The sequence below is a fragment of the Chiloscyllium plagiosum genome, unplaced genomic scaffold (assembly GCF_037043375.1).
Source record: "Chiloscyllium plagiosum isolate Xiang-an unplaced genomic scaffold, Cpla_swu_hap1 HiC_scaffold_28, whole genome shotgun sequence".
Classification (NCBI taxonomy): Eukaryota; Metazoa; Chordata; class Chondrichthyes; order Orectolobiformes; family Hemiscylliidae; genus Chiloscyllium; species Chiloscyllium plagiosum.
The window spans coordinates 34,405,155-34,417,676 of NW_028270166.1; the positions used below are offsets into that span (position 1 = coordinate 34,405,155).

The 12,522-nt window shown below is 41.6% G+C and overlaps 1 protein-coding gene across 4 annotated transcripts in view; it reads left to right on the top strand.

Moving 5' to 3' along the window:
• LOC122565227 (caytaxin-like) overlaps positions 1-12,522 on the top strand; it is a 54,400-nt gene that overhangs the window by 22,294 nt on the left and 19,584 nt on the right. For 3 of the 4 annotated variants that reach the window (XM_087976113.1, XM_043720986.2, XM_043720987.2), the window contains 3 exons: positions 4,265-4,447; positions 5,523-5,625; positions 7,128-7,259. In XM_087976113.1, coding sequence (XP_087832239.1) covers positions 4,265-4,447; positions 5,523-5,625; positions 7,128-7,259 — 418 coding nt within the window. The remainder of the gene's footprint in view (positions 1-4,264; positions 4,448-5,522; positions 5,626-7,127; positions 7,260-12,522) is intronic. The other variant, XM_087976114.1, reaches the window with a different exon arrangement.

Sequence of the window (12,522 nt, forward strand, 5' to 3'; positions counted from 1 at the left end):
CCTCTACATGCATACACCCTCTTCAGGTGTGGTAGCAACTGTTCCACTGTAGAATTCTGTATGTTGGGTGGGGTGGAGTATAGAGTACTGCATCAAACGACCTCTTAATCAAGAAAATATGTTTACAGCAGGTCACCAGTTAGTCAATGCTACCTCATTTTGGAAAGGAGAATCCAGCCAAGGATGTCTTTGTTTTACTAATGTTCGTTTTACTACAAATAAAAATAAATTGAAGCCAGTAAGTTGCCTTGGCCGAGACAGGAAGCAAGAGGAATAAGAGAACAGTCTAAAGAGTGGGCAGTATGTCAAAAGTGAGGCAGTGAAAGGAAAAGGAAGGTTTAGAAACAAGATGGTATTGAAAGGTACATTAGGGAAATAGAGATTGAGAAAGAAAGAGAGGAGCCTGACAGAGTTTCAGAAAAAAAATGTTAGAGGATGGTTGAGAGAGGAGTTGAGGAAAAGAGACAAAGAAAAAATATTGTGAAAGGTGGGCGGTTTTTTTTGCTCATGTTAAGATCATTTTTTAAACTGGAATTTGGAAGGTAAGCCAAACTTCTATGATGACCAAACAGGAGAAAAGACAATGGATTGTGGGTAATCCGAGATGCAGGATGTCAAAAATTTCTGGCCATAGCAGGCTGCTCATTTTTTTGAGGTATTTTAGATGTTGGAGGTGATTTCCTAGAATTCCAGGAGCAGCAATAAGCGTTTTGTATGCTGCTGCACTTTGGAGACCAAAAAAGTGAAAACAACAGCAACAACAACAAAAGGGAGAGGAACAGACAAAGGCAGCGTATGGTTAGAGGTCAGTGAAAAGGAGAGAGAGATATCAGTGCAAGGGGGGGGGGGGGGGGAGAGAGAGAAAGCGAGAGGGAGGGAGGGGGGAAGAGAGAGCGAGAAAGAAGACTTTTAAAAAGATAAGTCAATATTTTTAAGTGTGGCCTTACTATAAGTCTGCAGTAGTGAGTAGAGTGGGTTATTTCTTGGTTGTGTTTTATTGAGATATATCTCTTCGTTAAACTTATATTTTTAAGCCATAAGTATTAGGTTAGCCTGGAACAGTGTTTTGTAGAGGAATAAGACAGTGCTATATTCTGGGTCTGTAGATTGAAAGAAACAAAAATAGCCTTTAGTAGAGCGATATGCTGTTCTTGTTGGATTTAGGAGTTTAAGGAGAGTTTACATGTTACTGAGGATCATATCTGCAATAAATGTAGGTTGCAAATCCTATCAGATTGAATGGATCGGTTGGAGTGACAGTTAGAGACAATGAGGAATTTACAAGAGCAAGAGGGTGTGATGGATGGCAGTTATAGGAAGGGAGAAAAGTTGCAGATACAGTCACATAGATGGGTTAACTCCAGGAAAGGTAAGAGAGGTAGGCAGGTAGTACAGGAGTCTTCTGTGGCTATCCCCATTTCAAACAAGTGTGCTGTTTTGGAAAATGAAGGGGGTGATGGATTCTTAGGGGAATGTAGCACGAACAGCCAAGTTTCTGGTATTGAGACTGGCTCTAATGCAATGAGGGGTATGTCAGGTTCCAAGAGATCAATTAGGGGACTCTCTAGTCCGAGGTACAGACAGACGTTTCTGTGGCCAACAGCGAAAAATCAGAATGGTGTGTTGTCTCCCTGGTACCAGGTTCAAGGATCCTATTGGAAGGATGTTATGAAACTTGAAAGGGTTCAGAAAAGATTTCCAAGGATGTTGCCAGGGTTAGAGTATTTGAGCTATAGGGAGAGGCTAAACAGGCTGGGGCTGTTTTCCCTGGAGCGTTGGAGGCTGAGGGGTGACGTTATAGAGGTTTACAAAATTGAGGGGCATTGATAGGATAAATAGACAAAGTCTTTTCCCTGTGGTAGGGGAGTTCAGAACGAGAGGGCATAGGTTTAGGGTGAGAGGGGAAAGATATATAAAAGAGACCTAAGGGGCAACTTTTTCACGCAGAGGGTGGCACGTGCAAGGAATGAGATGTCAGAGGAAATGGTGGAGGCTGGTACAATTGCGACATTTAAAAGGCATCTGGATGGGTAGATGAATAGGAAGGGTTTGGAGGGATATGGGTCGAGTGCTGGCAGGTGGGACTAGATTGGCTTGGGATAACTGGTCAGCATGTATAAGTTGGACCGAAGGGTCTGTTTCCGTTCTGTACATTTCTATGACCAGAAAGGGGAAGTGAGTGGGATCCTACTTAAAGAAGCTGGAGCATTTGACTGCTCCCATCAGCTCTGAGGAGGAGTGAATAGGAACAGAGGGAGGATTAAGGATGAAGTGAGTGAATGATTGTATAATGTAGATGGGTGCATAATAGTATAAAGAGGTTGGATAGCCAGTTCAGAGGAATGACATGATGATAGGATATAAAAGAGTAGGAGGAAAAATGAAGAGGGTGGGAATACCTGGGATATGAGAGATCGAGGAGAGAAATGGAAGGAGAGCTGCAAATATATCCAAACTTCCACATCTCAAATGCAAGTGTTGGTGGCTCCTTCATTTACTGTTGCATGTCACACCACCCAGAACCTCTCACTGAAAAAGGAAAGAACTTAAAAATAAATGCAGAATGAAATAGAAATGGAAGGAGAAAGAGAGTCGGGGAGGACAAGTGAAAGAGAATCTAAGAAAATAATCAGAGGTATATCGATAGAAAGGGGAACTACAGATATCGGAGACATGTAGGGGAGTGATCATCTTCCTCAACTCAGTAAAGATCAAATATCTTAAACTCATTTCCTGTCTACAAAGCCTTATTTCTTTTTATTACTACTATATTGCTCTTTAATATTAACTTTAGATGTTATAAATTTCTGTGTTTATATGGAAACCTATCAAATATAATTACATCCTCCTGCAAATGGTGGAACTGTAGCTCCTCAGTTTTGCTCCTGTCAGGTCCTTAGTCTGTGGCACAGAGAAACTCTTAAATTCCAACCCACATCATAAATAATAGAAATTCAAATTATTATATAAAGAATGAGAAGAAATATACAATGAGAATTTTATTTGCACAATTGTCATCCACTGTCAAACCTTGAACATTACATGGAGTCTTGATAACTCAGGAGCACTTCTAAAGGAGATGTATTTGGATTTGAAAGAAACTAAATTAAGGTATTGAACAGTCTGATTCTGTGTTGCAAAAGAAGCACGTGTTTCTAGGCATTGCTGGCAGTTGCACAGGTCAGTTTAGGATTCAAAGCGATTGCTTTCGTTCACAGAATAAAGGGATAATGTCTTTGACTATTGACTGGAGACATTGCCTTATCTGTCTACAGATAAACTACTGGCATCAATTTACTCCCCTGTATGCTTCTGCTTTTTCTACTTGCGGATGTGAGTCTTGACAAGGAGCTAGATTTTCAAATGTCCCCATGAGGTGTGTTTCTAGTGGGGCAGGGAGTGGGGAGGCAAGTAAAACAGTCAGTGACCAGCCACATCCACTCACTCCCATTACACAATTGGCATATGGTGGCACCAAAGTGAACAGCCTGCTGGCTTATTTAAATAAATAATAAAGGGTACTTTGAGACTGGTATCTGTGGACAAGCAAATCGCCCAAGATTGCTGTCCAAAAGCTCCTCTTGCAAAGTAAGTATGCAAATTGTCAGCTGAAGGCACAATTGGGTTCCACTACAATAAAAACATGAAATGATGGTAATACTCAGCAGGTCAGGCAGCCATCGTGGAAAGAAACAAAGTTACCATTTCAAATGTGGGCGACACGGTGGCTCAGTGGTTAGCACTGCTGCCTCACAGCGCAGAGACCCGGGTTCAATTCCGCCTCAGGCTGTGTGGAGTTTGCACGTTCTACCCGTGTCTGAGTGGGTTTCCTCCGGGTGCTCCGGTTTCCTCCCACAGTCCAAAGATGTGCAGCTCAGGTGAATTGGCCATGCTAAATTGCCTGTAGTGTTAGGTAAGGGGTAAATGTAGGGGTCTGGGTGGGTTGCGCTTCGGCGGGTCGAAGGGCCTGTTTCCACACTGTAATGTAATCTAATCTAAATTGAAATGATCTTTCAGCAGGAATTATTTCAGATTTCCAACATCTGTGGTATTTTGCTTCTGGGTTGAGCTATCAGTGCACATGGTTTAACAGTCAGGCATTTTCCACTTGTGCAGTTGGTTGAGGTACCAAGCTCGATAATCCAGACAACGTTGGGTGAAAGGTTCAAGAATGAAACCTTGATCAAATGAATGTGATCCTATATTACTTGAAATGGGACAGCTAAGGACATTCAGGAGCGATCTACTACTATATGTCTTCCAGATGATACTCCAGTTGCAAGCGCAAAAAACTCTCCCAGTGCAAAGGGGGGGTCCTTTGAAGACTGTGCAGAAGATGGAGAATCTACCAATGGGAGACTGTGGAGGACAATCATCATAGGAGAGCAGGAACACAGGATTGATATGAAAATCATCAGGCCATATATGAGAGTGGTGACACATGGAGGTAGGGATAGCTTCCCAGGTTGGTATGGAGTGAGGACAGTTTTAATTTCTTCAATTTTACGTTGTGCAAGATGAAAGAATGTTAGTTCGCATCATAAGTTTGTTCTGTCCCAGATCACAATTGACAATATTCAAAAAAAATGTCAGAAGATTCCAGTTATTTTCCAATGGCCCTGAGTGAACAGAGTTAGAAATTAGCTGCTTAAGATGCAAATTAGTGGAGGCAGGCCCTTTGGCCCCCCTGAGCTTCCTGCACCATTTAATAAGATCATGGCTGATCTAAAATAAACTTGTGGCATGGATAGTCTTTTGCACATAATAATGGTAGTCTGACAGGTTTCACTATGGCAGTTTTGAAATGTATGATTGAGAGAATGTCAGGGTTTTGATGTCGTAAGAGGACATCATTTTAGAATTGGAAGAAAGGTTTTAGGAAGATAGCAAAGCACAGAATGAGAAAAGACCATCACTTACTTCAATGTATCCATGTACAGTTTAACATGGATTCTACCAATGTCTCTAATCTCTTTTCACACTGTGTAAAGTTTACCTTGTCACTTAACCTATTCTGCACCTGTACTCTTTTACTCTGGACTGTCACAAACCTTTACTGTCTCTTTCTTTCCCTGCCACACCCATCATCTTTTCAGTGCCCCTGTAATTATGAAGCATTGATTATTAAATCAGTTAATCTCCATCCATTCCTTTAAGCTGCAGCACCATTTCCAAGCAAATATTTGCCCAGTTATTTTATAATTAGCTCAATTGTTTTACGTGAGATTCTCTGCCACATACTCTAATCCGAGTGGGAAGTTATTCATTTTTCTTATTGAAAATATGAAAGCATGTTTTCTAATTCCCTGCTCACAGCACGAGCCAAACAACCAAATTTCCAACTCTACTTCTCTTCATGATAAAGACTCAGAACAAGTTCCCTCTCAGCATTTTGCCAAGTGAGAATAATTCCTTTTCTAGCCTGTTATACACATTGTAATGACATTAATCACTATCCATTAAATACTACTGTTTGAAGCTGTCATGCATTATACAAGGTAAAACTTTTATCTTCCTCACAGGTTATTACGGTGAAGGTCTGAATGCAATTATCGTATTTGCTGCGTGTTATTTACCTGACAGTGGTTGTGCAGATTATACCTACATCATGGAAAACCTCTTCCTGTAAGTGCCCTGTCCAGTTTTTATTTGCCATCCTTCCTGGTTAGAGTCACGAGCTTTTGAATTATCCTCAAAGCTGGAAAGCATTAACAGTTTACTCCATTAATTCGGTCAAGTCTCATTTTAATGTTGTTAAGCTGAAGTGAAAGCTCAAAGTCTACAGTGCAAGACAACAGCAAGGACAGAAGATGAACTAAATCATTGAGACCCCAAGTTTTGAGTTTCAGAAGTCTGTAGAGCGTAGAGTTAAAGGATGTGGTAAGAATGTAATGAATTCCATAGCTTTGCAATCCTGGTAAAGAATAGTCTAGGGTAGTGGACAGCAACAAATCTGGGAGAAGAAAATTAGTTTTATCAGCAAAATATCAAAAGACATTTGAGATTGAGATTTAAAAAAAAGAGACAAGTTAAAGGAAGGATGCTTTTCCTTCTGTTCCTGTCTCCTGCATGTCACTTTTGCAGATAAGTGCAGAAATATTATTCCTTACGTGGATTTCAAATTTAGATTCCCTCTTTCCTGTCCAGTCACTATTGAGTTTTGCACGAACATTGGGTGTCAGCTTTAAGACTCTGCTTGCCCCTCCAAATCTACACATGTACTTTGCAACAGGATCACTTGATAGTCATCGGGAGCGGAGACTTCGAAAATATTTCTTCCACAGTCCCTATCAAGGGGCTTTGAAGATGTTTGTTTTACTGGGGAGATCTGCTACTTCAGCACAAACTAAGAGATGTTTAATAGTGTGAATTTATATTGCTCTGTTACTGTAGACAAATTGATGCAAAGTTCTTCACAAAGCCATAATCAAATGCATGGCGGTTGAGCCAAAGCACTAACTCCTTTGGGTCTCCCTGGTTTGCCTGTGGTTTCTCATCTGTTGCACTGAATATTTCCAAAAGTAACTGTACAGTAATGTATGGAGTGAGCAGTAAGGGTGCAATATGCCCCTTCAATATTTAGGGTCTGAGAGGAGGGTGGAACTAGTGGTAGGGCAGGTGAGAGAGTGCCTTTTCTCTCAGTGACCTGGATTATAATGCAGCCTGGAGACCGGGAGAAGAATCTCATCTAGTTCAGCTCTAATGGTCAATCTTACCCAGAAGTCACCAGATAGCTAATTATTGGGGTCTGGGGTCAGATCAGGAGTTTTATTCTGCTTCTTGATGCTAATAGTCTGTCCTGAAGAGTTCCAATCTCCACCATTAACATCTTTCATTTTACTGAAAACAAACACTGAAGAAGAGGCTGAATGGGGAGAATGACAGCCCCACTATTGAGCGTGACGGAGAAAATAGGATGTACCTCTCCCAGTCCATATTTGGAAAACCTGCCATTATGCATAGTTTAGACTGACATATGAAGAACTGATGCTTGAGCAAGCTGCCACAGGACTGATGAGACCTGTGGAACTAGGCACCAACCAGGGAAAGTTGAAAACACAGTTACTCGGATTCTGTCTGTTTCTGTGACCTGGTTGAATGTTGCTGTTTCTTTTTCTGGCCCTCAGGTATGTAATCAGTATCTTGGAGCTGCTGGTTGCTGAAGACTACATGATCATTTACCTGAATGGAGCCACACCTCGCAGAAGGATGCCAGGCCTAGGCTGGCTGAAGAAATGTTACCAGATGATAGACAGAAGGTATGTGCAGATTAACATACCATTGTGGTATGATATCCATCAGGGCAGACAAGATCCTTCTATCTAGAACTGTTCTCTTCTAAACCTGGCTAGTGCTGTTTGCTGCCTCAGATTGTGTCCTGTCTCTTCTCTATTCTACCCCATCTCCAGTTGCTTCTTTCCTCTCGCTTTACTAACTTAAATTCTCCTGTTTCCTTCCTTGTAATTGTCAATTATTATTTGGCAGAGCGAGAGTCCTGCAGTTCTGACTAAGAATCTCACAGGACTCGAAAATCAACTGTTTTTCTCTCCACAGATGCTGCCAGACTTGCTGAGTTTCTCCAGAACTTTGTCTCTATTTCAGATTTCCAAACATTCACAGTATTTTGCTCTAATTTGAATGTCCTACAGTGACTGAACATGCCAAATTCACTTTAATTATGTGAAATGTTAGGATTGTTATTGTTTGAGTATTGACTTGTGCAATTGAGTCATTTTCTGTGAGAGTCAGAAATCAAAGCCTTGTTTGTTGAGAATTATCTAATTTACTCTTGCATGTTTACATTTAGCTGTGTTTGTTTGAATTTAAATGTTATTTTAAACTCTGTTGCTGTGTTTAAATTTAGCTCAACATGCTTAAATTCAGCTGCATGTGTTTTCCACATTGTCAGTGCGTACCAATTTGAACAAGGTGTTGGTGTACATAAACCAGAACAGAGATAGTAAGCTATTTTGAATGCATTGTTCAGACCACACATGGGGAGCTGTGTTCAGTTCAAACATGAATGTACAATCACTGGAGAAATGGGAATCTAGAGTGATACATTGCAGTTCTAATGCAGGATAAAGCTCCTTTACATCTGGTAATGTGGTATGAAACAGAATTAGAAACATTTGCACGATCCATCCCTCACCGGCCTTGAGAAGTTGGTGGTGAGCCACCTTGATGAAATGCTGCAGTTAGGTGATGTAACTTCATCCAGAGTGCTATTAGAGAGGGATTCCCAGTATTCGACACAACAGCAGTGCAGGAACGGCGATAAAGTTCTAAGGATACTGTATCATTTGGAAGGAAACTTGCAGTTAATGATGTTCCAATATGTGTCTCCTGCCTATGTCCTTCAAGGCAAGACCTGTGAGAGAGGGTGCATTAGCTGCTAATCCCTAGGATTAGTGTCTTCAAACAGACTGAGCTCAGACAGCACCACCCATCTCTCAAGCTGTTGTTTTACACCTCAATGTGTTTGCACTGAACCGCTCTGGGACAGTATTCCAGATTCTCATTACCTGGGAGAGAGAGTATCAGTTACTATTTGTTTTGACAGCCAGTATGCATTCTGGGTATTGTAGTCTATGTCCAGCCGAGGCTGTACTCCCACCTGCTGCCTGGGTGTGGTTTACTGAAGGCTCCACCTACTGTTTCCTCCCCATGGGTGATTAAAATGTCTTCACCTGAGTTTGGTGAAATGTAGCTGGGGGTAAGTCTTAAGAGTCTTTAAATATCTTATTTGCCCCAGCACCATTCTCTGTATTATTACCAATAATTTTAGCTTTGTCCTAGTTTTATTTGTACATGACAAGTTACACAAAACTAGTGGGACATTACTGTCTTTTAGCTCTCTCCTGCACACACTTTTATTATTTCTCTGCTAAAGTTAAATCCCATCATCTCCTCCAGTGTGTGTTTGTGTCAGAGTGAGAGTTTTTTTTATTCATTAACTTACATCGATGTTAATGGCCAGGCCCACATTTACTGCCCTTCTCTAATTGCCCTTGAGAAGGTGTTGGTGAGCTGGCTTCCTGAACTGCTGCAGCCCCTGTGCTGTAGGTAGACCCACTATGCTGTTAGGGAGGGAATTGCTTGATAACACTTTACTGATGACACCTTCCAACACTACTGATGATCAAGAGAAGACTGATGGGGCGGTAATCAGCCAGGTTGGATTTACCCTACTTTTTGTGTGCAGGATGTGCCCAGGCAACTTTCCACATCGTTGGGTGGATGCCAGTGTTGTGGATGTACTGGAACAGCTTGACTAAGGGCACGCCCTGTTCTGGAGCACGAATTGTTAGTACTGTTGCCAGAATCTGTGATATTGGGTAACACCAGAGGAGACTAGAATGGATCATCCACTATACCAAAGATTGTTGAGTGTTTTGTCCTTTTTTGCATAGGTCACTGGGATCATTGAGGATGGGGATATTTGTGGAGCCGCCGCCTCCAGTTTAATTGTCTATCACTATTCATAACTGGATGTGGTAGTACTGCAGAGCTTAGATATAATCCATAGATTATGGAGTTGCTAAACCCTGCCTGTCATTTGCTTCTTATGTTATTTGGCATGCACTTAATCCTTCAATAGGTTGACATCTCATTTTTAGGTATGCCTGCTGCTGCTCCTGGCAAACTTAGCAGATCAGCCATGATCATCATAAATGGCAGAACTGGTTGTGATGTTTCTCAGCTCTCTTGCTGTCCACATTGAACCAGGATTAATTTGCTGGTTTGATGTTAATGGGAAAATGATGGGAGATAACAGTCCATGAAGCTGCAAATTGCAGTTGAATGCAATACTGCTGATGGTGATCCACAATATTCATGGATGCCCAGTTCTGAGCTGTTAGATCTGTTCTGAGTCTGGTAATAGCACATATGTTGAAAAGTCTTTGGTGTGCAGACAGGACTTTGTCTCCACAAGGTCTTTGTGGTGATCACTTCTACCAAAACTGTCAAAGCATCAGTAATAGACAATAGGTGCAGGAGTAGGCCATTCTGCCCTTCGAGCCTGCACCACCGTCCAATATAATCATGGCTGATCATTCTTAATCAGTATCCTGTTCCTGCCTTATCTCCATAACCCTTGATTCCACTATCCTTGAGAGCTCTATCCAACTCTTAAATGAATCCAGAGACTGGGCCTCCACTGCCCTCTGGGGCAGAGCATTCCACACAGCCACCACTCTCTGGGTGAAGAAGTTTCTCCTCATCTCTGTCCTAAATGGTCTACCCCGTATTAGTAATGTTGGAAGCAAGTAGGTTTTCCTTTCTGTTGGTTCCCTCAACACCAGGGTGCAGGCCTCTCCCGGCAAATATCTCCTAAAGGACCTAACCAGCTTGGCCAAGTTGTGATGTTACCCAGCTCCTGTTGGTGCTGGGCAAGGAAGCTCCACCACCCAGATGACAGTCTCTGCACCCATTACTCTCCATGCTTTTTCCAAGCTGTGGTCACCATGGATACACAGAGGGTGGGTTGTAAGTGGTAATCAGTACAAAGTTGTGTTACCTATTTTTACCTGACTTCATGAGGTCCAGAGTCGATGTTCAGGATTCCCAGGCCATCCCCTGGTGTATAGCACAATGCTACCACCTCTGGTGTCAGTCATGCCAGTGGAACAAGACATATCGAGAAATGGTGATGGAGGAGTCTGTGAAATTGGTTGTAAGATATGATTTAGTGAATTTGACTTAGTCAGGCTGTTGCTTGTCTAGTATATGGGATAGCACTCTTAACGTGGCCACGAGGAATTTTCAGGGGAAACCAGGCAGGGTGTGCCTTTCACATTTACAATATCTAGGTTGTTGTTGGGTGGTCTGTCTTTTTTTTGTTATTTTAACATTTTTAAAGCGGTTTGGTACAACACAGTGCCTTGCCAGACCAATTGAGTGCAAAAGCAAGCCAGCACCAATCCTCCATCATTAGATTGCAGTGCTAAAACCAAATGGCACGGACTGGAACAGAACTGCAATTATCACTGTAACCGAACCACATTATCCACTGTAAGGCATTTGCATCAATCACTAGAAACTATTTGCAGTGATCATTATTAATGAACTGCATCAATCATTATTAATTAAAATGCACTGATTACTTTAAGCGCTTTGGATCAATCATTTCTTATGAAGTGCAACAATATCTAGTAATGAAGAATTGTATTAATCAATATTAATGAACTGGACTGATCATTCTAAATGGTTACAGGTAAGGCTCACAGTGATCAGTAATACATCAGTGATTCAGTCTATTGAATAAAGTCAGTGGAACTAAAAATCAGAGTAAATTTGAAGAATAGTCTTTACTAAAAGAGCAGTAAATGTCAGCAGCAATGTGGCAGGCCAAGGAATAGATTTCAAAACATAGCTCTGGGTTTTCATCTGGGAACCTGGTGCTCCCAGCTTTGTGGACATGACTTTTAAAGCTGGCTGCCAGAGGGTGGAGTTTTGGTCCAGGGAGGCAAGGTACATTTGAAGTTGGGGCCAAAAGCTGGGTGTGGAGGTGGTTTGAGTGGAAGGCCTGCCTTTGTGCAGTAGCACTATATTGACATTTCAAAGAGAAGAATAAAATACAGCAATTCTCTCGCTCTCACTCCTCACTTTCTTTACCCTGCCCCCACACCCCTCCTATGCCCCCATCCCTCATTATCCTTCATACACTGCATATCAATCTATACCCCTGTACTCACCCTATATCGCCCACTCGTGTCAATTATTGCCCATTGCCCTTACACCTCATCTTGAACCTAGCACAAACTGACCTCAGGAACCATGCAATAAGCAAAAATAATGTTCTGTGCACCTATTGCAGAATTCCCTACTCTGCACACTGTTTATTTTAAAAGAAACTATTTATGACATTCTTTCAACTAAATAAAGCCTTATATCAACAAACATTTATTCAAGTGCACATCTTATAAAAACAAGCATGACAATTCATTTATAGTCTCACTTAAAAGAATCTTTAATCACTTGGAGCTGTCAATCAAGCTGTGAAATGGGAGACTCTCGACTGTGATTAGCCAGTCATGTAGCAATAATCCAGCAATGGAAATCTTCAGGTGTATGACAGCAGATAGCATAAATTAGCTGGAAGTGTTTTTTGTCTTAACAGTCTAGGTACATGTTTCAAAAGATTTGGAAATCAGCACTGGATATGTGGACTGTTTCAATGAATTTGACAGTTGATCGGTTTAGGTACATGCATGCCCAGTTTTTGTCAATTCCTGATGACACCCTACATCCTCAAAAGAGCACCTGGCCTCCCTGAAGGTGTCTGGGGAACAGATCCAAAGGGTTACCTTGGATGTTAAAGGACATGCACAAAGTTCAGAACTGCACTTATGAGATCTATGCTGCAGATTTTGGATTTCACAGTTATACAGTCATAGAGCTGTACAGACAGAAACAACCCTTCAGTCCAACTCATCCATGCCGATCAGATATCCTGAATTAATCCAATCCCATTTGCCAGTACTTGTACCATATCTCTCTCAACCCTTGCTATTAATG